At 53.3% G+C, this 23,639-nt stretch overlaps 8 protein-coding genes across 8 annotated transcripts; 4 read left to right on the plus strand and 4 right to left on the minus strand.

Moving 5' to 3' along the window:
• Positions 1–67: 67 nt before the first annotated feature.
• On the minus strand, positions 68–2,180 carry VE01_00466 (uncharacterized protein). Its single transcript, XM_018269997.2, has 4 exons — positions 1,575–2,180; positions 1,401–1,518; positions 1,059–1,224; positions 68–1,006 (listed from the first exon to the last, which is right to left on the minus strand). The coding sequence occupies exons 2-4, from the start codon at positions 1,495–1,497 to the stop codon at positions 229–231; spliced, it is 1,041 nt and encodes a 346-aa protein (XP_018135230.1). The 5' UTR covers positions 1,498–1,518; positions 1,575–2,180; the 3' UTR covers positions 68–228.
• On the plus strand, positions 2,092–3,506 carry VE01_00467 (uncharacterized protein). The gene is made up of 2 exons (XM_018269998.2): positions 2,092–2,231; positions 2,287–3,506. The coding sequence occupies exons 1-2, from the start codon at positions 2,146–2,148 to the stop codon at positions 3,254–3,256; spliced, it is 1,056 nt and encodes a 351-aa protein (XP_018135229.2). The 5' UTR covers positions 2,092–2,145; the 3' UTR covers positions 3,257–3,506.
• A 2-nt stretch (positions 3,507–3,508) lies between these two features.
• VE01_00468 (uncharacterized protein) lies at positions 3,509–7,245 on the minus strand. Its single transcript, XM_059463275.1, has 10 exons — positions 7,020–7,245; positions 6,862–6,940; positions 6,628–6,803; positions 6,457–6,573; positions 5,313–6,406; positions 5,116–5,252; positions 4,793–5,067; positions 4,441–4,485; positions 4,111–4,155; positions 3,509–3,923 (listed from the first exon to the last, which is right to left on the minus strand). The coding sequence occupies exons 1-10, from the start codon at positions 7,065–7,067 to the stop codon at positions 3,744–3,746; spliced, it is 2,196 nt and encodes a 731-aa protein (XP_059320129.1). The 5' UTR covers positions 7,068–7,245; the 3' UTR covers positions 3,509–3,743.
• Positions 7,246–7,679: 434 nt separating this feature from the next.
• XYD1 (D-xylose 1-dehydrogenase (NADP(+))) lies at positions 7,680–9,261 on the minus strand. Its single transcript, XM_018270000.2, has 2 exons — positions 8,915–9,261; positions 7,680–8,860 (listed from the first exon to the last, which is right to left on the minus strand). The coding sequence occupies exons 1-2, from the start codon at positions 8,973–8,975 to the stop codon at positions 7,746–7,748; spliced, it is 1,176 nt and encodes a 391-aa protein (XP_018135237.1). The 5' UTR covers positions 8,976–9,261; the 3' UTR covers positions 7,680–7,745.
• A 264-nt stretch (positions 9,262–9,525) lies between these two features.
• On the minus strand, positions 9,526–12,742 carry VE01_00470 (uncharacterized protein). The gene is made up of 6 exons (XM_018270001.2): positions 11,901–12,742; positions 11,329–11,769; positions 10,478–11,280; positions 10,234–10,429; positions 9,874–10,179; positions 9,526–9,821 (listed from the first exon to the last, which is right to left on the minus strand). Exons 1-6 carry the CDS (start codon positions 12,063–12,065, stop codon positions 9,777–9,779), a joined length of 1,956 nt encoding a protein of 651 aa, XP_018135510.1. The 5' UTR covers positions 12,066–12,742; the 3' UTR covers positions 9,526–9,776.
• Positions 12,743–13,217: 475 nt separating this feature from the next.
• VE01_00471 (uncharacterized protein) lies at positions 13,218–13,712 on the plus strand (the record flags this gene model as incomplete). Its single annotated transcript, XM_018270002.1, has 2 exons — positions 13,218–13,396; positions 13,592–13,712. The coding sequence occupies 2 exons, from the start codon at positions 13,218–13,220 to the stop codon at positions 13,710–13,712; spliced, it is 300 nt and encodes a 99-aa protein (XP_018135511.1).
• A 4,072-nt stretch (positions 13,713–17,784) lies between these two features.
• NHP6 (Non-histone chromosomal protein 6) lies at positions 17,785–18,903 on the plus strand (the record flags this gene model as incomplete). The annotated part of the gene is made up of 5 exons (XM_018270003.2): positions 17,785–18,080; positions 18,369–18,454; positions 18,525–18,620; positions 18,689–18,810; positions 18,877–18,903. The coding sequence occupies exons 2-5, from the start codon at positions 18,394–18,396 to the stop codon at positions 18,901–18,903; spliced, it is 306 nt and encodes a 101-aa protein (XP_018135512.1). The 5' UTR covers positions 17,785–18,080; positions 18,369–18,393.
• Positions 18,904–20,500: 1,597 nt separating this feature from the next.
• VE01_00473 (uncharacterized protein) lies at positions 20,501–23,625 on the plus strand. The gene is made up of 10 exons (XM_018270004.2): positions 20,501–21,723; positions 21,792–21,871; positions 21,926–21,984; positions 22,038–22,105; positions 22,160–22,234; positions 22,341–22,573; positions 22,633–22,744; positions 22,915–23,192; positions 23,305–23,362; positions 23,419–23,625. The coding sequence occupies exons 1-9, from the start codon at positions 21,323–21,325 to the stop codon at positions 23,358–23,360; spliced, it is 1,362 nt and encodes a 453-aa protein (XP_018135513.1). The 5' UTR covers positions 20,501–21,322; the 3' UTR covers positions 23,361–23,362; positions 23,419–23,625.
• The last annotated feature ends 14 nt before the right edge of the window (positions 23,626–23,639 follow it).

Genomic DNA, 23,639 nt, shown 5'->3' on the forward strand with positions numbered 1-23,639 from the left:
CCAGTAAGGTGTGGTAAGAATGAGAGCATATATCAATATGTAATTCCTATATATCTTGAAGGTCGAACCGCATATATTTAACGCCAACTACTTACAAGAAACTATATATTTCCCCCCATCATCAAGTCCATAACATTGCCCATTTACGTGATTTTGCAGCGTTACTTACATCCATTTTCAGGTCAAGCATATCCAACAGCCCAGTCCAGCTCAGCTATCTACCCCCCATCATGTCGTAGCGGCCAACTCGCTGGGGCTAGCCGCAGCATCCGCCGCCATCCACGAAAGAATCTCCACATCACTTGCCGACCCATCCGCCCTCCTCGCCGGCGACATCTGCTCCTCCCTCTTAAACGCCAAATCCGGCGCACATGAGGTAGCAGCGAGGAAGTAATAGCGATGCGCATCCAGATCCAGCGTCGGGATCGTCCCAGCATTACACCCTGTCGTCGAGATCCCCTCACACACCTTGACATCCGCGAGCGTGTAATCCACTTTGGTCGCCGATCCGTTGCTCAACCAGTACTCGGGGGTGGTGTGGCGGTAACCAGCGATCAGCATAGGTGGCAGGCGCGGCACGGGGTCGTTGACGTGAGTTACGCGCGCGGTGACGCCGGGCTGCGCAGAGACCCAGGAGGCGAAGGCGCCGTTACCAACGCGCGGCGAGCCGTAGGTGTAGAGGTCGGCAGCATATCCCTGGGAGCGCAAGTCTCCGGCTGCGAGGGTAGCGACGGCGCCACCGAGGCTGTGGCCAGTGATGACGATCTTGTAGGAGGGGTACTGGGCGCGAGTGGTTTTGAGGGCGGCCAGGATGGCGGAGCGGGGCTCGTACCAGGCGGTTGCGAAGCCGGCGTGGGCGGAGCAGCCGGAGCATCCGAAGTTGACGTAGCCGAAATTGAGGTCGGTGAGGAAGTTGCGGATGGAGGAGGAGCCGCGGAAGGCGAGGACGATTTCCTGGCGCACGGTGGAGACGGAAAGGAAGCCTCTCATGTCTGTGAGGATGGAGCTGGGGTGTGTTAGTGGGTGAGTAGGGAGGCTGAGGGTGGGATTGGTGTTACCTGTCGAATTCGAGGACGGAGACGGCGTTGGCGGCTTGGACATCGGGGCAATTGCCTGTTGCGCAGCTGATGGGCGTGCCAGAGCTGTCAGCGTTGTTGGTGCAGTAGGCTGCGGCGGCATATTGAACGTAGAATTTCAATTTTGCGAAGAGAGCGGCGTCGACAGCTGGTGGGTTGTTAGTAGGCTTCTCTCATATGAATTATCATAATGCTCGTCGCTAGTAGTAAAGAATATGAAAACATAGCCCAGAATTATACAATCCTTTGAAATATGACAGGTAGTATTTTTCATGCACGTATTTGAGAATCCACTGTATTATAATCGAAAAGTTTAGCTCTTACCTCGTTTGGCCAGCGGAGATGTCTCAGTGAGAGCTATAGGCGAAGCAAGAACACTGGCCAGCACGCTGGCAGCGGCGAGGCTAGACGTGAACTTCATGTTGTGTTGATGCTGTGCTACCTATCATGATGGGTTAGGGGCTATTATGCTTCCACGGTGGGACAGGATGGATATACCTTTGGTATGTAGTGTATGGAATTGAAACGTAAGAACTGAGACGACGTCAAGGGACACCAGAGGGCCAAAGTAAAGACGCAGGACAGCGGGTATTTGAGACAACTGAAGGAATCCGTGAACGAAGCAGAATATCTTCTCGCTGCAACAAATCGATCAAAGAAAGCGCATTTTGACAGAGAAAGAGACCTATCTTATACTCCCCAGCCAGCTCTCCAGCCGCTTGGCCTAAGACATTATCCAGAAACCGCCGAATGCTTCTCAGCTCCTCAATTCAGCGGAGCTGAGAAGCATTCGGGTGATCAGCGGTTACACTTGTCCTATAGTGTCTCTTGCCTGAATCGGCATTGAAGCCAGTGGCAGCACAAGAACCCAAAATCTAGCGTGGCATAGCGTGAGATAGCGTGGTGTAGCGCTATGTGAGAAAGCCACAGCTCGGTGCATTATAAATGGTGAAAATGGTGTAAATGGTGGGTGTGGTGGTGTCAATTGCACATGTCTGCTGGAAGTTGTGTATAGTTGTGAACACTAGACGTCGTGTGGTGTAGTCACGATACCCCGTGATGCAACACGATGCAACCACACGCCGCCATAGGCCACAACCCCCGTCAAGCCATCACGCCGAGATCAACCTTACAGCGCCCTAACAGATCTACTCTGTAAGTCCCGCCGAGTCCCGCATATCACATACTCTAATCGTGGGGCGCCAACTAGACACTACGTGGTAAATACACGGTCCCCTGATATACCGCCAATACCACCAATACCGCCAAGTACCACGCACTTTCCGTGCCGCCGGCCTTATTATTCCCATCCCTTCCGCCGGTGTGACGACGATCGGGGAGGGAGAGCGGCACTTCACACTCCACCAGAGTACCTGCATCATGACAACGGCGCGGGACAACGCTGCACTCGCCCAGCCTGCGAGTTAATCTACAACCCGCCCACCACCACCGCCACCATGTCCACCACCACGCAGCACCCCGTCCCTCTCCCCACACCCCGCGCTCTCCTTACCGCCCTCCTCTCCCTCCCCCCATCCACCACGCGTCCCCCATCCCCCAACCCCACACCCAACCCCCTCCTCCACGCTCCCGCCCCCATCCGCACCCTCCTCACAACCCTCCACATCCTCCTCCCCACCCTCCTCCTCCCCGCGCTCGACCTCCTCGACCGCGCCCTCCTAACCCGCATCACCACCCCCCCGCACCTTCCAGAACCGTCCACCACCTCCGCAACAGGGTCTAGCACCGAAGCACCGGGGTTGAAGCCTGCAGCCGCGCCAAGCGGGTCCCAGAGGAATACGGTCTACCTCGTGCGCTCTTCGCAGGCGACGCGCGCGCGCGGTGCGGTGGGGGAGAAGGTGTACATCGTTCGGCTGGGGGCGTGGAATTGCAGTTGTGCTGCGTTTGCGTTTTCTGCGTTTCCTGGGGCGGCGAGTTCACTTGTTTTTGGCGCGGAGGAGGAGGAGGAGGAGGGGGACGTGGAAATGGAAGACGTGGAGGCGGGAGGAGGGGAGTGGCGGTTTGGCGGGGTGAGTAGGGATGGGTTTGGCGGGGGAGTGCCGTGCTGTAAGCATATCCTGGCGTGTGTGTTGGCGGAGAGGATGGAGGGGTGGGTTGGGGGGGTGAAGGAGAGGGAGGTGGGGAGGGAGGAGATGGCGGGGTTGGGTTGTGAAGGGTAGGGGCGTGGGACGGGGGATTGGTATGGATGAGAGTTTCTTGGGAGACGGAGGATATGGAATTGACATGTGCTGGAGTTTATTGGAGCGGGTTCGGGATGCTACCTTTGCTGGGTTGGTAGAACAGAGTTTGGGAGAATTGGGTCATGGTACGGTTTTCTCTTTGTCAGATATGGCCGAAATCACACCTTAGCCTCATCAGATGAGGCTCGATGAACAATAAAAAGCAAAATTTTCACATGCAAAGACGCACTACTAAGCACTTCCAAGCCAAAATTTATATTGCACTCTACTCTAAGGGGTATACTGGGTATCCGCCGCCGCACCAGGCTATAATTACAAACTGAGTAAATGGCAAAATATATCTTCCCCGGGCCTACCACCACACCGCCCCTCCAAAATGCAACAGTAGTAGTAGATCTTAATATATGTCCAATATAGGTCACGAGCTCCTCCGCCGCGCTACCCCACAGACGGCACGGCACATTCATCACCTCCTTCCCGTCGGATTCACGGCGCGCCGCTGCTTGTTGATCCAGCTCTTCGACACCTCGCTGCGTCGTTGCAGCATCACGGTGTTGCTCTGCACGCGGCTGGAGAGGTCGTACCATGCCATGGTCATCATGGAATACTCGCGCTTGAGATTGTCGTTCTCGCGCTCGAGGGCAACCTGCACGTTTGATTGCATTAGAAAGCGGGTTGTATCCAATATATAATTTAGATCGCAAGAGATAAAAGGGACAACAAGCTTGGAAGAAATCATAACAAGTCATGTAAGATACAGAGCCAGCCCTGCACTCAACACACTTTCTACAGCGCGAACGAAATGACGGGAAAACTAGAAACATAAACATTACCTTCTGCGCATCGTTCCCATTCTCCTCCAACTCCTTGACCTGGGCCTAAAAACAAACAAATCAGCAACTCTCCTTCATCTCGCCCGTTCGTCTACCGACGCATCTTCGCCAGCACCTTGCCAATTGTGCTTCCCTTCTGGCGCTGTCGTATTTCGGCCTCTCTCACCAGCGTCTCCTGCGCCCGTGAGGCCGCTACAGTCTCAGCAGCAAAGCGCGCAGCGTCCAGCTCAGCATCTGTAAACGACGCCGGCGTAGGGACGCGGTGCAAGGTAGTGCCCGTTGCGGCGCGAGGGACGGGGATCCACAGGGGTTGTAGATAGGAGCCCTTACCTGGAGTTCTGCGATTGTTGCGTCTTTCTTCAATACTTCTTCGGCCTGTGAGGGTAGCTGTTAGTGATTTGCACTTGAACATCTTCTCACTGACGTGTCCACCGCCAGTGTGGTATGGCTCGCTGCGGGCTGTGGTGGGCCGGGATTCAGGCAGTGGGATGGTCGCGGGGTTAATGATCCTCGATGGGTGTGGGATGTGGGAAGAGAAATGGTTGCCGATGCGAGATGCCTGCGCAATTTCTTGTGCCGACAGCTTCGCGCTCTTGGTCCGCTTGGGGTAGGAGCCCACGAAATATCGGGTGTTGAAGATCCTCCAGTTCTTGGAATAGAGAGGAGAAAACGGAGTGCTTACGTCTGGTTGGGTTGGGGTCGCGGGGACTTCTTTGGGCTCGTCGTCCACGATAGGGGTTTCCTCGATGTTCGTGTTCTTCTCCAAGGCCTCGCGAAGCTTGTTGTTAGTGAGTAGCGACTCGATCAGCTGTGATTTCTGGGCCTCGTAGTCAATTAGGAGAGCCTTATATTTGCCCTTGAGAGCGGTTAATTCATTCTCAAAAGACTTGGATAGGGATTCCTGAGTGGCCTTCAACTCCTCGAGGGCATCGATCTCCTCTTTCTCGACCATACTCACTATGAAAACGTTAGCATAAATCCACAAAAGGATAGGGGTAAACTTACAATCTGCTGTTGCCATCAAAAGCCCTCGTTTGGAGTCCTCATGCTCGGCCTCAAGAGCAGCAAGCTGCTTCTGAAGAGCCTCCAACTGCTCAGTCACGCTCGTATGCGCCTTCTTCAACTCCACAAATGCTAGATCTCTGTAGTACTCAGGTGTAAGCAAGGTTAACGTGCCAATGGACATTGCGGCATTGACGAACTTTTTATTATCATCCACCAGATTCATCATCGCGCGCAGCTGCTGCTGCGTGATGACCTCCTTCTCAAACGCCTCACGATACTTCCCCTCAATGACCTTGATATGTGCGTCAGACTCCTCCAACTGTGCCCGAAGCGAGCTGTTCTCCTGGGCCGCGATCGTATTCCCCTTCAGGAGGGCATTCTCTGCCTTCAACCTGAAATTCTCGAGGTTGTTCTGTCGGTCTCCTTCAGAATTCTGCATCTGCTCTGCCAATGTTTGTCCGTGGGGTGAGATCTCGGGGAGAGGGGATTGCTCCCGTAGCTCGAACATGGCCTGTTCGTATTGTGCGATCTTCTCTTCCTGCGTCGACATCGAGTAGCGTAATTCGGAATTCTCAGCTTCGAGCATCTTCTTCTGGCTCCCAATCTCAAAGATTTCCATCTCGGCCTTGGAGATACTGTTTTGGAACTGTCTCTGGGAAGCCTCCAGACTGCTGTTACGTTCTATGATCTTATCGATGTGCTGAAACTGCGTCTTCAACTCCTCGTTCTCCAGCTCGAGGTCCTTGAAATTCTTTTGCAGGTCCTTCTGAACCTCGAGCTTGTTCTTGTAGCGGTCAACTGTGTTAGCTTTCTTGGTAAGCTCGTCGTTCTTGAACTCGAGCTCCTTGATCTCGTCTTGCAGCTGGATGAGGCGCGAGTCGGCATCTTTCAAGTTGGAAAGCTCCCGTCCCATCCTCGCCATCTTGTCGCGGTCTTGCTCAAGCTGGCCCTCCTGCGACTCAATCACCTCGTCCCGCTCTCTGATATCATCCTCAAGTCTCCGAATGCGATGCTCCGTCTCGTCGTCCCTGACGGGAGCGTTAAGTCTATCTTCGGCGTCTCTGAGGTGGTCCTGGAGGCTATCATTATTCTCCTGGAGGTGTGTTAACCGAGTCGTCAAATCTGCAGTCTGTTTCAGTAATCTCTCATTCTCTTGCTCAACCCCGCGCTTCTGCCCGAGCAGAACTCCATATCGATACTCGAGCTGGAACTCATCCGGAGTAGCTTTGCCAGGAGGGGGTTGGTATATCTTGTTTCCCGACTCCCTCGCCTCGTGGGCCTCCGTAATTCTCTGTTCTCAGTTAGCATCTAAATTTATATAGGAGGAAGGGGAGTACGCACTTGCTCAATAATATCCTTAATCTCTCCCTGCACGCCCTGATCGAAAGTCATAATCGTACTGATGTAATCCTGGCGCCTGGGCCCGCTCATGGCGGCCACGAGGAGGAACGAAGTAAGCTGTTCACACAAGTCAGTAAAGGCTGTCCATCCACCATTGAGAGCCACGGCTACCTCTAGAATATCCTCCGTCTTGCCATCAGCGGAGATGGCGATGAAGCTCGGCGACTCCACCAGCTCCTCCAGCTCCGTGCATTCGGTAACGATGTAGTATCGTAGGCCGCGGATGACCGCTTGGAAGGTTTTCTTTTCGTTGCTGCGCCGTCTCGTAAAGGTCGGATCAATGTCCGCTGTGGTATATACATGTTAGCCTTCTGGGAGTCAAGGGGGGGAGGGGGAGGTACTTACCCATAACCTGGTATAGAAGTTTGCCATCGCTCAGGTCTACCAGAGACCTAGCTTCCTTATCGAGGGGGAATGTGTTCACCTGTAAGACAGCGTTAGCTCTGTGTGCCACAACCCTTATTATATATGTGTCTTGGGGAGGGGGAGGGGCGAGGGCATACCCAGTGCAGCAGCGCGGCCTGCGCCGCCTTGCTGTCAACTGAACTCATTGTGGAGATTTGGTGTCGTTCTGTTACTGTGGGCTATGATCGCGCAAGTGCCAGTATGCTGCGAATAGTGATAGATGGTTGAATATCATTGTCGGTGGGCCGCAAATCGTCGTTGTATTATAGCTGTCGCAGTTTCATTGACGCGGCTTTGGCCTCGATATTAGGTCCTGTGAGGGAACACTTAACGACAGGGGTGCCGAGGGCCGATCAAAGCATAACGTCGTACCTTTATGCACGCCACAATGAGCCTATTTACGTACAACGGAAACCCCAAAGAACAACAAGGAATAAACTTCTAGAACAACTCAAAGTAATGAAGGGTTACAATGATTTTCATTGTGGTTTAGTTTATATTTGGGATATTATTATTCGTCAAAGGACCGCATCTCTCACCATCTCCATTGTTCATCTACAAAGCATTATAATTATCACTTTGATGGCATTCTTTTGTTCATTCACAAAGCATCAACCTTACACTGGTGGCATTCCCTTGTTCGTTCACAAAGCATTACCAAGCTCGCATCGAGGGCATTCCCTTGTTAATTCTCAAGGCACTCCCAAGCTCTACACACATTGAAGACTTTTGGCATCATATCCTCACTCTTTCATAATCTCATTGTTCATTTCTCAATTCATTATCAAGCTCTACCTCTATCTCGAGCATCCATCGACGACCCCTCAAGCTCTCCCCACATTAAGAGGGCTCTTCGGATCATACTCCGCACTCTCAATCAAATCCGGATACACCAACCCCCCCTGCCTCCTAACCTCATCCATCGTCTCCATAATCAACGTACTCTCCTCCCAACTAATCCACTCACTCTCCAGCTTCCCATCCCTCAAACACCTCGCCGCCTCATCCGCCTCCCAGAACATGCCCTGTCCCCACCCCTCCCTCTCCTCATCCTTGGGGATCGGACATTCCACCTCCTCCACCTTCGAAGGGTCGGAGTTCATAATCACGCGGTAGTGCGTGGGGCAGTATGCTGGGCCGTCGACTTGGATCTCGCCCTTGGTTCCTGTGATTGTGATAGCAGCCCCATAGTTCTTCCCATGCTTATATCCCGCCCTCAACCCCGTCAGAGCAATCCCCATCGCGTTGTGCTTGGGGAACTGGAGGATCATGCTCGTCATCTCGTCCGCTCCGGTCTCAGCATACTTCTGGATAGCAGCCAGTACCGTCGGCGCCTCGCGCGGTTTTGGCTGCGTCGTGTACATGATCTGGAATACCCAGGTCAAGGCGTAGATCCCGATATCCAGCAGCGCACCCCCCGCCAGCTCCTTATTAACCATGCGATTCTCGTTAGGGAAGTTCAACTTCCCCCCCTCAGCGTTCTCAGGGAACGACAGATCGGAGACGACGCGGATGACATCGCCAATCTCGCCGCTCGAGACCATCTCGCGGATCTTAACAGACAGCGGGAAACACCTCGTCCACACCGCCTCCATAAAGAACAACTTCTTCTCCTTAGCAACCTCATACAACTTCTTCGTCTGCTTCGCATTCACCGTCAGCGATTTCTCGCACAGCACATTCTTCCCCGCCTCCAGGGCCAGCATGGCGTTCTGGAAATGGTGGGAGTGGGGAGTGGCGATGTAGATGATGTCGATATTCGCATCGGCGACCAGCTCGGCATAGGAGCCGTATGCCTTGGCCGTCGAGGGGCCCTTGCAGTTGTTTATGAAGTCCTGGGCGCGCGACGCGGAGGAGGAAGAGGCTGCGGCGACGAGCTCGTGGCGCACATCGTGGGTGTCGCGGATGGCGGGGTTGGTGAGGAGATCTTTGGTGAATTCTGGGGGTTGTTAGTTGGTGAGGGGGGGAGGCGGGGGAGGGGGGGAGGAAGTACTCTCTGCGATGTTTCCCGTGGCTAGGATACCCCACTTGACGACGAAGGGAGAGGAAGACATGATTTCTAGTTTCGTGATATAAATTGTATTTCTCGCAAGTCGGTGCAGCTTCGAAGCTCTATAAATTTCAAAAGAACAGAACAATAAATCCGAGTCTGAAAAAAAAGAGAAGGCTCCGGATAAAGCTGCCAGCTAGCTGTCCTTATAATACCCCTCCAGGCATTCGGAGGAGGGGTACGCGCATCTTGGTAATCCAGATGGGGGAGAGGCGTCTCCTGCCCAATGACATGTCTGGGATCTCCGATCGGCGGGAACCCCTCCATAGCACCACAAGGCCAGCGTAACCATACACGGTAGAGAAGCTATAGGGAATACCCACATCTGGTTTACGCATTTAGGCACGTTACGCCGATACAGCTGGTTACGTTACGTGACCCACCCGTTGTCGGGGTAAATATCATTTCTAGAAGCATGTTTGGAAATGGGATGGATGTAGTTTGCTTTCGTTTATATATCGGCAACTCTTTTCACGTGTATCATAAACATCGCGTTTTATCACTTGCATTTTTCTCAATGGAATTTTCTGAATGATTTAATATAAAGATTATATTTCTGGCACAAAGTGCGCCCTGAACTCCGTGCGCTATGCATTGTAATACATCCCCCCTCCCCGCCCCTCTAGTTGATTCCTTTCTCTCTTCTCATATACTCAGTCCATGAGCGTTCTATGTACCGCCATGTTTGTTCACCGGTGACTAGATCACAACTCAAGAGCGTCTATTGATGGGGAGTTCAACCCCAACGTGATCTTTCTCATTCAGTTTTGCAGCCTCCGCAAGACCTGAGAAACGGCGGCCCCCCTTAAGGCTCCGTCTTGATCTTCGTCCTTACAGAAAGTAACTCCTCCTATATATCTCGTCAGTCTCCGCCCATCTCCCCCACCCCCAGAACAACTCACCTCATTCTTCCTCTTCCCCAACACCGGCTCCGGCGTCCCACGATAACTCTTCCGCGCCTCCGCATGACAACTCGCGTGATAAATCCTCTCCCCAATCTTCACCGCATCCATCCAGACAAACTCCTCATCCAGCCACTTCATCTCGAACTTCTCCTGACAAATCGGGCAGAGACTATTCGCCAGCTCCGGGTCGTCTGGCACAGCGAGGTACTGCTGTTTCTTCGGGCCCTGGGAGGCAGGGGCGTCTTTGTCGGTGGTGGCGCTGGCGAGGTGCTCTTCGTCCGTTTCCCGGGACTTGATCCAATCCTGCCATGTCTGTTAGAGTTATTTTCTCTTGTGAATGAGTGGGGTGATACATACCAGTTCATCGACATACCAACTCCGATGCTGCCCACGCTTCTCCGCCTCGACCATACGCTGGTGCACACGGAAATGCCAGTCCATATGCGCGGCCTTCTTCTTCTTGCCCTCCTCGTCGGTCTGGAAGCGGCGTCCGCACTGGGTGCACGGGATGCCGAGACGCTCGTAGAGGCGACCGATCAGGTGGGGGCGGGGACTGTATGTGTTAGGCGCGTTGACTAGTATGGGATAAAGGGTGACTTACATCTTGAGCGACGCAGGTGTGAGTTGGACGATGTCAACGGCAGCCTGGGGACCTCCAGCCCACGTGGGGAGTTGGCCGGTTTGACCGTGTAAAACTGGAGGGGGGGGAAAGATGCCTGGGAAGGCGCTTGGTGGAGGAATCTGTGGCATTTGGCGGATTGGTGGTGTTGCCGTCGGCGCTGGTTCACTGGGTAATAATCCAGCAGCTCGCAGCTGATCGAGGAGAGACATTGGGTTTGGCGTCGCTGAAGGTGGCCTGGCCGTAGGGCCCTGGGGTGGTGGGTATGCTGGGAGTGTATACGACGGCTGCGAGTGCGCTGGCTGTACATTTGCTGGTAGTGGTGGAGGAGTCGCGCGAGGTGTCGACGTTGACCTCGCCAGCAGAGCAGCCAATGCATTTTGGCCGCCCAAGAGAGACGCAAGACTGGGCTGCTGCGCAGGCGGTTGTGATACGGCTACGGGGGTTTGTACAGGTGCCGGCGCAGGTTGCGGCGGCGGCGCTTGCGGCTTAGATGCAGCAGACAGCGCCTTGACTTGGTCTTTTATGAGCGCTATCTGATCAGGAGGCAGCTTTTGGCTGCCGAGTATGCTCTGTAGATCAAGCAGGGCCTTAAGTCTTGTCTGGATACTGCCATCATATGGATTTTGAGCAAATTCACTCTTTGCAGCAGTAATGAGACGTGCAATATCACTGTTCAGTGTGTCTATGTTATCATCCAGCACCCCATACCCCCGAGTTTGTGCAGGCTGAGGTTGCCACGGCTGTGCCGCAGCCGGCGGTTGGTATTGAGCGGGTTGTTGTTGCTGGGAATGGTCAGTGACGGAATCGTCAAGAGGGATGAAGGGACATACCTGCTGGTTGCCATATGGCGGGGGGTATTGCGAGCCAGGATATTGGTTCCCCGCCATATTTGGGTGTTGCAAGGGCGGTGTCGCTGTGTTTCGGAAAGGCACTGGAGATGGACGATTCTTGCCAGCGAGTGGTTGTTGTTGCCTGGCGTATTCTTGATGTGCTTGAATGGCCGACGTCCTGGCTTTGATGAGGGCATTCTCAATCGGCCTGGTCACTTCAGGGAGGAACACTGGGCGTGTATCGATCGACCCGGGGACTGGTTCTTTCCAAGTCTTCAGCATCTCCTCCATCTTCCGTCTAACATTGTTGTCGACCAGCGCGTACGCTTCCATAAATGTCGAGAACAGCTGCCGACCGAAGAATAGTGTGTAGGGTGTGCCGACATTCTTCACGATCGAGTCGAGGAGGTAGAGCGCGGGGAGTTTCTTCAAAGGGCCGGTCTGTATGAATGTAAGTAAAGGTTCAAACCAAACGAAGGAATACAGAAGAATGATGAAAAGAGACGCCTGTTACACCCCTTCCGTTGAAAACAGTTCAAGAGTGAACTCTACAGTATGAAAATGTCACCTACCCGTTTAATATGATCCTTCAGCGCCTCCGAAATGGCGAGGGCATTCTCTGTATTCTCTTTCGCGATGATAGTAAGATTGCTGATTTCATATCTCGAGTTCATAGTCAAGTCCTCCAGCGCCACCTTGAAGTCCTCCGCCACCTCATCTGACGCCCCGTAAGACATGGTTATGGGTTATGTAGTATAGAGAAAGGTGTGACGACGATGTAGTATGTGAAAGGAAAACAAGCAGTAATTGGCCCGGTGGCGGGCGTGCGGCGAGAAGCGCGTAGAGCACACACGGTTGTTCAACGGGGCAGGTTCTGGTCTCAACAACAGCAGCACCTAGTTACATCCATGCAAGATAGTTTTCAACTCTCTGGGAGAACTAGAATCGTGTATTTGATGCCTTTTTGCCCTCCTCCTTCAACAACGCAAAGTAGTAGTACCCCACAACTTCGCCTGCTCTGCTCAACGGCCTCCAAAGCAACGATGATTCACCCAACCTCCTTCGCCAGTATTAGTCTTCGTTGGAGCCTCTGGGGCTGTGATGTCGTGTGGTGGGAGGGAGGGGTGATAGAGGGGGAGTGAACGAGTGGTGGAGTTGTAGGAGAGGGTGCTTTTCAAGGAAATGGAGGAGGGAGTTGTGGTGGTGAGGTTGTCCAGGTCGGAATCCGCGACCTGAACAAAACCATGAACTTGGCGTGAAATCGGGCGCTAGTCTATTTTAGGTTACGATAAGATCTGGGTGATATGATATGAAGTGAATATTCACCGCCAAAGTATCGAAGTTGGACAAGTGAAAGTGTACTTTAACGGGGAAGTGCATTCAGGTTAGTCCGTCAGACTGACATGTATAATAGTAAAAAGAGTCAGTTCTATGTTCACCGCTAGTGTGAACTTAATAATCCATTCCTCAATCACCACTTTCTGATACTCCACGGCTGACAGCCGGCATATCACGCGAACATATCAATTCTACCTCCATCTTTTTATAACTTCTATCTATCGTTCCCCTCGCAGTATAATAAACATAGAAATCATTCCCACTAGCTACTATCCCTCCGAACGTTGATCAACTCAACATTTGGAATTAGCCCGCCAAAACACCAAGCAGTCGTCCACGTCGGGAAGGTACTTATTGATACCAAAAACGTCACATGCATCCCCAGGCATCCCATAAACCGTACACACACACGCCACCACAAAATCCCCCATATAACGTTTAACCTCCAACCACGAAAATCTTAGACCCAACATACATACATACCAACGAAATAAAGAAAAATCCTACCACAACACTACAACACCCTCACTCAACCCACCACAACTACCAAAATGAAGCTCTCCCTCCTCCCCATCCTCACCTTCCTCGCACTCGCCTCCGCCGCCACCCAACCCCAGCGCCAAGTCATCGTCTCATACCCCGATAACACGCCCTACAGCGTCCTCGAAGCGGCTATGGATGAGATCCGCGCGGCGGGAGGCATGATAACGCACGAGTATAAGATTTTCAAGTGAGTAGAAAGAACCCTCTCCCGGCTGGTTTATGTGACTCCTCGATCTTTCCCGGTCCTCCCGAGCGGATTTGATGGATGAAGGTGGGATGGAGGGGTGGATGGAGAGAGGGATGAGGGGCAGTGGATGGACGATGAACGGATGGACGATGGGTGGTGGATGGTTATAGTGCATGTTACTGACTACAGCAACAGAGGATTCGCAGCGAAAGCCTCCGTCAAAGCCCTCGAGACCGTCCAAGCCATGGGCACCGAATACGTCGCTCTGATCGAGGAAGACGCCATCATCTCCGTGAACAGCGGTAATGCGCAGTAGAGCGAGCGGAGCGAGCCAGCGAGGAGACCGATAGGCCGACGAGCAGACTGGCCGGCGAGCAGGGAGACTGGTGGTGATGGATGCGCCGGGTCTGCGGGGATGATGATGATGACGGGAATGAAATGATGATACGATATGGATGGATGGGATGGGGATACTGTCTCGCTGCTGGCCGGGAGAGGGATTTCTAGGCTGCTAGAAGGGATGTGATGGGATGGGGGAGTTTGGGATGGGATGGGAATAATGGGTTAAAGCGATGAGTTATATCCGAATTTCAAGTTAAATCTGAATCTGATGATGATGGATGAATGGATGGATTGATGGTATTGATGGTATTGATGAGCCCTGTCTATCTATCCCAACCGTGACGCCTGTCCTGTCTGTGTATCACTGTGACCTACTTCCTTACTTACCCATCGACTCTGCTTGATAACCTAGATGATATATCAATACCAGCAGCCATCCAACAAATCCCCAACATCACCCCCCCCCCAACCTCCGCCTCCAACATCCAACGTCCAACTCCAACTTCCCACACCTCTATGACGACACCCCACGTGACCCATCCACATCACATCACGTGACACCAAGCCTCGGTCCCCCGTCACATCATAACTGCCACTCAGGCCCGCGCCGTCCAACAGACCCACGACCCGATGATGGTAACACAGCCATTAGCGCCTGCGTGGGTAAAGCAAGTTAAGCAAGTTACAGTAGTACTCCCAGCCAGGCCCCTAGCAAAAAGTCAAGGCGTCAAGGAGTCAGCCAGCCAGCCAGCCAATTAGTCTACTGCTTACTTGGACGGAGTGGAAGGGGAGGAGAGGGTAAATAGAGGAGGAGGAGGTTCTGGACTGGGAGGGGAAGGGCAGGGGAGTATCAGCGCCTCTCACCAGTACTTGCTTGCTTGGTAAGAGGCGTATTTTTGTGGCTTGCGGGCGATGCGGTCATCCATCTGTGCGTGCGTTTACCATAATCCCGCCAGAGAGAGAGAGAGGCGGGGATGGGGATGGGGGGAGTGGCTGTACGGTGGTTTGAGGAGAGCGGAGAGAGAGTTGGGGGGGGGAGAGCGGAGGACGGAGGACGGGGTCCGGAGCGGAGTTTACACTGCGCGGGTTTGGTATGGTGGGTGTATGGGTGGGCTGTGGTCATTTGTATGGTCGGTTGTGGGTTGTGTGCACCCACGCCCTGCCTCCTGCCTCTCTCTTTCCGTCTATCTGATCTATCTGAAATGTTCTGGCTGGCCTGCCGTTTTTTTAACTAGAGCAAGTAAATGGGCGGTGCCTCCCTACCTGCTCAATGAAAACAAGTGACTGAGAGAGCGGAGTTCTACTTCCCTCTTCGTGCGTCCCGCCGCGTCTTGTACTGTACCTACCTACCTTGCTTTCCTAGCCCACCAGCCCAGATGAGGGGGGGGTGATTAGAAGGGGGTGAGTGAGAAGTGAGCAGAGAGATGAGCAGGGAGTGAGGAAACGGGGCTGGAACTTGCTTGCTTGCTTGCTAGTAAGTACACACCATAGTACGGTGGGTGGTAGGTGCTAGGTGGTTTATTTGGAGAGGAGAGCTACGCTGCTGCTGCACAGTCCCCGCCTCCTCTCTTTCTTGCCTGTTTGTCTGTCTGTCTGTCTGAGATGGACATGGCTATGGGGTGGGGGGCGAGCGCGTGTGGTGGATTTTGACCTCCTTCCTGCGTGGGCAAAGCAAGCAAGCGCAACATGGGCCACCACCAGGCATGGGGCATCATAAAAGTGGCATGGTACAGGATGTATGGTATGGTATGGTATGGCCTGGTAGGTATGGATCCGTACGTAGTCCAGAAAATTGTAGGGCGGGCGGGATGTGGTTGATCCGTCGAAGTTGCTAGGTGGGTGTATTTTTGTATGGGGTGTATGTGGGTGTGTATGGTATGGTACTTGCACTTTTGGTGCGTGTGTACATACTATGCTGGTGTACCACCGTTGTTCGTATTTCGTACTTGGGTTGGGGAAAATGATGCCTGTCTCTCTCTCTTTCGCGACATGGGAGGGGGAAGAGAGGAGAGAGGCTATTTCTCACACACAGACAGACAGGCTAGGCGCAATCATATGTGTACATGCGTACATACATACACACACGCACACCTGTAAGTATGGTACGGTACATACATACTCCGTACATACTGTATGATGTCGTGCGTAGTTGCAGCAGTGGGTGGAGTCGTATGGTAGAGGATGGCACGGTATGGTAGAGGATGGCACGGTATGGCACAGGATGGAAGAAAATGTTGACCCCCCTCTGTCCCTCTGTGGGAGATCAAATGTGAGGAAAGAAGCGGGGAATGTTAGGTGAGGAAGCGAACTGAATGGAGCAGCAACTGGGACTGTACGATAGTATCTCTGCTTCAGTTTGTTATATGCGTGTTTCTCCGCGCCCTGTACATACATGAGCGGTTGATATGCGTGTCCTATGCGTGTCTCTCAGCTGTAGGTGGTGGGTGGACACAGTGCGGTAGGAGGTGCGTTGTAGCGCAGTACTGAGTGGTATATGAACACAGAGAAAGTGGGTGGTGGGTGATTAGAAGGTGCAAGTGTGTGTGGATGTGTGTGGGTGTATGGGTGGGTGGTGATGGTAGGTGGGCGAGTGCCATGAGCAGCATGAGTAGTATGAGCAGTATGAGCAGTATCAGCAGTATCAGCACTCCCTCCCACTCTCTTCGTTATGAGGCCGCCCTTGTTATGATTATCCCCCCCATGTACCCCCCGTACCTCCACCCCTCCATACTCGGTTACGTTCCTCTGGTCTGAAGTGAGGGAAGTGAAGTCACTGGTACAAGCAACGGCTAAGCACGGTGATTGGGTGGATCGATTGGCGTCTCTTCTTTCCCGGTTTGAGTGTGGTGTGTGTGTGTTTGGGTGTATGGGTGTATGGGTGTATGGGTATGGGTATGGGTATGGGTATGGGTATGGGTGAGTGATGGGCCAAAATGTGAGGGGAGGGGGGAAAAGGCGCAGAGGGCGTAGAAGGCGTACTGTAGAGAGAGCAGGCAGATGATGGCACTTCGGCACCAGTCGGCAGGAGAGGTGCTGGCTGGATGCAGCTTAGCGTGGATTGGGAGATGTGCTTTGAGGTGCTTTATGTGGTGCATTTACTGCTACTAAGGCAGAGTGGGATGAGTGGGAGTAGAGTACTACCACCTACTATCGTACTATATCGTACTATAGCAACAAGGTCGAGCAAGGTGAACAAGGTCGAGCAGCATTTCACTCTACTACTCTACTCTACCTAGTAGCTAGTAGCTAGTAGATTAGCCCAGTACCAAGCATTAGAGTACTCTACCAGTAGTACCACCAGCGGTACCACGTAAATGGCCGTACCGCAGTACCAGATGTGAGGTACCTGGTGTTATCAGCCAAAAGTACCGGCAGCACCTAGCCAGTAGGAGCAGTACTTCTAACTCTGTTGCTACTGCTCTGCTTACATATGGGAGGTGCGCAGTTGCAGTACTGTGGACAGTCCCGGACAGCCTCCTTCTTCTTGTACTCACAGTAGAGTAGACTGTCCGGGACTGCCCATATGTACTTCTCGTGCACGCAGCACAGTACATACAAACCATACATACAATACGCGCATTATGGTGTGTGTACTGCTAGGTTGGTGGGATACAGTACAGACACCCACAAGTACACACACCACAATCAATCACAGTGCATACTGGAGATAGGTGGGATACAGTACAAGACACCCACACCCACACACCAATACACACACAGTACACACTACACACTACAGTACTCCTACTACGCCTACTTGCTCCTACTCCTCTCCTCTCCCACTCCCACCCCGCCCGCACCATACATACCACACACGCACATTTCTCCCATACAACTTGCCCACGCCCACCTCCCATCACCCACCCACCTCTCGCCCACCTCTCGCCCACCTCCCACCTTCCCTCACATACTAGATTACGCCCACCTCCCACCCGCCTACCTCTCCTACACCTCTCTCTCTACACACAACTCTGCCTCATAACTCTCTCTCACAATCTACCATACTACGCCCATACAAATAAAGGTCACTCATATCCAACAGGTACGTTTACACCAATATCCTCAACCCTTCCTCCTTATACCCAGAGAATACAATTAAAAGAGTCGCGTTCATCGCTTTTAAATCTCTATACTTGTTCTCGTTTCATCCGCATCTCTGCCCATTTCTCCTCGTTGTTTTCCCTCCTCGTCGTCGCCCTTCACACAAACTCTCACAACTCTCACCCACCTCCAACCTTACTACCACGCATCTGATCTCGCACTGACGCGACTGCTTCCTCACAGTTCAATTCGAACACCCTCACAACAGCCAACTTTCCGAAAAACCCTTCAATCAATCATCGTAAGTTCCTCATCAATCGTCATTCTTTCATTCAACACACCTTTGCGCTTTCCCGTCGCGTCGATTCTGCACCTTCGCCCGACAACCACGACTTCACCTTAACCACCACGCGATTTCACCCACACAAAAGTTATCACATTCCGTCGCGCCCCAGTGCAAAATCCCACAACTCCACCAACAACACCAGCCACCTCGTCATCGCGCGACACGGAATCACAAAGGCTCTTTCTCTCTTCGTGTTCAATCGCGACAAACATTGGCAGAACCTCAATTGACACATTCTTCCAGAACCACCTCACACCTTACCACCACCATGCCTAAGGAGACCAAGACCAAGCGCGCCACCAAGCCCAGAGGCGAGAAGAAGAAGAAGGGTGCGTAGAAACTTCCCCTTCCTGACCCTTTTTGAGGGTCTTTGACGCGTCCATACTGACTCTGGACCAGACCCAAACGCGCCCAAGCGTGGTCTCTCCGCCTACATGTTCTTCGCCCAGGAGCAGCGCGACAACGTGCGCGAGGAGAATCCCGGAATCTCTTTCGGTATGAACCCTCCCTCCACTCATTGTCAATCAATCGCGAAAAAAACATATACTAACACAACCCCCCAGGCCAAGTCGGCAAAGTCCTCGGCGAGCGCTGGAAGGCCCTCAACGACAAGCAGCGCACCCCTTATGAGACCAAGGCACAGGAGGACAAGAAGCGCTACGAGGACGAGAAGGCTTCCTACAATGTAAGTGCCGAGAAGCCGGTCGGCGTCCGCAAACGTCCCAGCCGCACTGATTGACGCGTCGTGCAGGCTGATGCCGAGGAAGAGTCGGGCTAAGTAAAGAATGGGCTCTCTCGACACGACTGCTCCTCGCGCTGGAATCGGAAGGGCGTGTTTGTCATCACCATCGCCACTCACTCCTCTCTCTCACTCGGACTCGGCTGGGCAAATCGAAAAAAAACTTGCTCGCTGGGTGCATGAAATCGAAGTGTGACTCGTTGGGTGACGCGTGCGCCGCTTTTTTTCATCGTGTGCGGGGACCTCGTCGTCTCGTCGTTGCTCTCTCTTCTTGCCGGTTTTTTATTGCTTTGGGCTCGGGGCTGGCTGGGGCAGGTGTTGAAATTGCGGTGGTTGGGCTCGGGGGCTTGGGGCGGGCTGCAATTATGCTACTACTACTACTTGCTACTCTTTTATCGTAACTGTGCTTTTTTTTAACCATGTTTTTTTGAAACTCTTCGTGATGGGACTGGGGGAAGCTTGGCCATGGGAGGAAAGTGTGCGGATTTTGCTATGTTTTTTTTGTGTTGCTTCGGATGGGTTTTAGTTGGGGTCTTTTTTTTCGACATAATCAGGAGGGAGGGCTTTGTCGGAGGGGAGGAGGGGGGATACTAAAACGTCGTTGCTTGCCATGATTTTTTGTGTATGCTGTGATGGTGATGGTGATGATGGTGATGTGATCTGATATATGGTGACCATCTCCCGTGATGCATTGATGGCCTAGAACGAACTCCCATCCTCCCTCCCTCCACCACGTATGCAGGAACCGCACACCACCATCATCATCTTGCACGATCACCTTCCCAAACGACATTCAGTAGTACAAACCCTTGTTCTTATACCTAAATCCCCATGATGTCTCGGAGTCACGTTTCGTCCTGAAGCTAACTGCCTGCCCTTCCCCGTCTGATAATATCTCTCCAACCAATGACCTGGAGACACAGATTTCCTCCTATCATCCATCGTCAAGCATACACCCTTTCAGCTGCTGCGTGTGAGGGAGAGAGATAGGAGGACGAGTGGTGTGCCACCGAAGGAAGGGAGTTTCGGATCACGAACGAACGAACGACGATGAATGGCCATGTGGCTGTGCATGCCTTCAAGCGAGGAAACTGAGAACCTCAACACAGATACGACGTCTACATAACCTCCCCCCATCCATCCTATCGCCGTCCCTCCCCCACACATCCCCAAACCCCTCCTCCATCCAATCCCTCCCCATCTCAAAATAACTCCTCCCAAGTCCAGAACCCAGCAAATCATCCTCCCCCAACCAGCCTTACGATCTCCTATGGGGTGATGATCCTGGTGGTCCTGCCCGTCCCAAGCATCCAATCACCCACCAACCCCTGTCGACCCGTTGAGCGCTCTCGAACGGCCACGCAATGATGCATAAACATAGCGCGACACCCACCCACCGCTCGCATCGGTTGATAGTGCCATACAGAACTGCACCCACTGAGAACTGCTTCACTGTAGTGGACGGGTGGGCGGACAGTTGTATAGTGATGCTGGGCTGGCGGGGTACGCGGGGAAGGGGGGGATGTTTTGCAGGTGAGTTGGCGGAGGATGATGTGCTGGGTTGTGCTGCACTGAACTGGACCGGATGGGATGGATGGGGCAAGAGAGTATGGGGTCGTGGGGGGGGGGGGAGGTGAGGTGAGGTAAGTGGTTCGCCCGCGCTGTGGGGTTTTTATTTGCTTCTCTTGGGTTTATCTCCCTCTCTCTTGCTCAACGTCTTGCATATCACTCTCAACATATAGCGTGCTACTTTTCTTGGTGTCTACTTGCTCGTCTACTCGCCCGCGTCTGGTTTTCAGATTGGGCTCGCATTGCTATCACAGGACTGTGGTTGGGAGAGTTGGATCTTCGGTCGTACTTTCGTTTACGTTTTTTGGTCTTTTTGGGTTGCTTTGATACTTGAGGACGTCACGGGAGGATAATAGGTCTGCATACCGCTGCGAGGAGACGTGGTTAAAGATACCTACTTCTCTCTCACCCCCCTCCTCGGTCTCTACACCAGTCGACGTGGAGATAGATACCTATACTCCCCATCCTCGGTCTCTAGACCAGTCCATACACCGTCTAGAAGACTGATAGGCAAGATGATGGCGATGTCGAATCCGGATAGATTGCTCTGAGCGAGTACGCAATCGGAACTGACTCGCCCACTGCCAAATCACGGAGACGGATAATACACACCTCCCACGCTCACGCATTGGCAACGGAAGAGACCTGCACTCTGCACCCGTTTGGTTTGGATAAGGGTCTCGATCCCATCTATAGAGACACGTCAGACGCTCTCGGTCTTCTCTGTCAGATTCGGACTCTGACCATCTCCATCTCATCCCGCCGCCGCCACCGCCGTTTCAAACTCTCACTTCAAGACCCATCGCCGTCGTCACCTCAGCACCGGCGACGACAACAGACTCGCCCATCTACCATCACAGCAACAGGCACATGTAGCCACCTCCCCACCATGGCCGAAACAGTAGAATGCTGGTGGCTCGCCAAACGCGCCGACGACATCGCCTCCGCCCTAACCCGTATCCGTCTCTCCCTCACCTCCAGCTCTCACGCCGACATAACCAACGTAATCAGCGAAGTCCTTCACTCCGGCTCTCTCCTCCGCGACCTCTCCGATCTTTTGAGAATCTACCGCGACCGCGTCTCCCTCGTGCGCGGCTTCCTTGGCATCCTGGCGCCCTGCTTTGAGAGGAGTGTGGAGGATATCAGGTATTTGCTGGGGGCGAAGGGGAGTTTGAGGCAGGTGTGGGGGGGGATTGTGGAGAGGATGGAGAGGGAAGGGGGGGGGAGTTTGTATACGAGGTTTATTATGTATAATGGGTATATGGTGCAGTTGGTGAGGTTGTTGAGTAGGTGGGTTTTTGGATCCGAGGATGCGGGGGTGGGGTGGGGGTGGGGGATGAAGTGCTGACTATGGATAGGCCTTCGATGTATGAAGCTACGGTCTTGAAATCTCTTATTGAGAAGACGTTGCGGTTGAGAGCTGCTCGTGGGATTGAAGGTATGCCCCCTTGTCGTTGGAGCCGAAGCTGTGTGTTAACTAACCCCTATCCAGCTCCGCGAATCCTCCCCCTCCTACCCCTATCCTCCCAAGTCCGGATCCAACAACCAGGCGTGAGTATCTCACCCCGTTCTAGTTTGCCATGACTCATAACTGACGGATCCAGCGAATTCACTGGGCTCAGCAGATTTTTGATCGTAAGCACGCGATGACGAGGATGAGGCATCAAGTTGTGTATGAACTCCCTTACCCTCAGGCAGCCAACATCCTGCTAACCATCCATCCTAGATCATGCTGCTACGCCCCCTCCATGCCCGACGCCGCCCTCGAAATCCCTCCCGGCTCGACGGTGCTGTTCAAACTGTACCCCCACCCCCCTTCACCCCTCACCCTCTCCTCCCCCTTTCCCTTTCCTCCACCCCCTTTCCCCCCTCCCCTTTTACAGACCCCAAGCTAACCCCCCTCCCAGCAAATTCAACCAAAACACCCTCTCAGTAGTCCTCTACCTCCCCCCCTCCCCCCCCACCGCCGCCCGGCTCCTCTGTCGCTGGACCGCTCGCGACGGTTCCCCGGCTTACGCATCGCGCGGTCTCCACGAGCTACGCATAAAAAGGAAGGGATGTGCGTTGAAGCTTGAACGGTGGTCGGCGGAGAGGGGGAAGCCGGAGGAGTGGTTGGTGCTTTATTTTAAGGGGTGGGAGAGTAAGTTTTGCCCGTCCCCGTTGCGTTTGCTGGGTGATGTGGTGCTGATGGATGGGCAGAAATGGTCCTCTTCCACGACGTCTTCGCGGTGCTCAAACAGCACTGTCCACGCACCGTAATGTGCGACCCCGAAGAACTGATGCTGGGAGAAGAACGAAAATTATTCCGCGGGTACGACCTTTCCTTCTCCTTTCCCCCATTCCCCCTTTCCCTTTCCTTCCCCTTCCTCCCCCCCTCCCCCTTTCCCCACCTCACATCACCCTCCACCTCTCTCTCCCCTCTCTCTCCCCCACCCACACTACTAACCATCAAGCCAAACATCTACTAACAAACCCCCCCAGCCGCATAACCACCCCCACAACCCCCCAAATCCTAACCCTCTACCACGACAAACTAACCTCCTCCCCCCGCCTCTCCGCCACCCACCCCAGCGGCCCCCTAAAGCGCTCCCCCCTCTGGACAGCCTTCATCCCCGCCTCCTCGCTGGACGCCTCGAACATCAAACGACATGGCCGGAAAGTGTTACTGAAGAAATTGGATATGAATGTTTATGAGAATGAGTATGAGGGGAGGAGAGGGAGGGGGGGGGAGGTGGTTTTGGGGTTTTGTGAGGAGACTGGTGAGTGGCTTTTCCCTTTTTTTTGGGGGGCTTGGGGGGGTTGGGGGGACTGTCTTTGGAGGGAAGGGGGGAGGGGGACTGAGGGATGGATGGGGGCTAACAGTCTCTATAGATGCGGAGGCGTTCCTGACAGCCTGGAAAGCGCTGGCGAAGGAAGCAGCGCTGTGAAGGTGAGTAGGGGGCGTGAGACTCTATGGTGAGGGGGGAAGGCTGACAGTTTCTGTAGACGCCGAGGCACTCCTGAGTGCCTGGCGCGCCCTGCCGGAAGAAGAGGCGCTGTGAAGGTTAGGAATGATTTGAGGGACTTTTTTTTTTTTTTTTAATGAAGGGAAATCTAAATTGTTTATATACGTTTTGAGAGATTAGGAAGGGAAGGGGGAGATATGCATTTTATAATCCAAATTGTAATTTTTCACGTCATAGTCACTAAAATATAATTTGATCAAG

This window comes from Pseudogymnoascus verrucosus, assembly GCF_001662655.1.
Source record: "Pseudogymnoascus verrucosus strain UAMH 10579 unplaced genomic scaffold scaffold_1, whole genome shotgun sequence".
NCBI classification, from domain to species: domain Eukaryota; kingdom Fungi; phylum Ascomycota; class Leotiomycetes; order Thelebolales; family Thelebolaceae; genus Pseudogymnoascus; species Pseudogymnoascus verrucosus.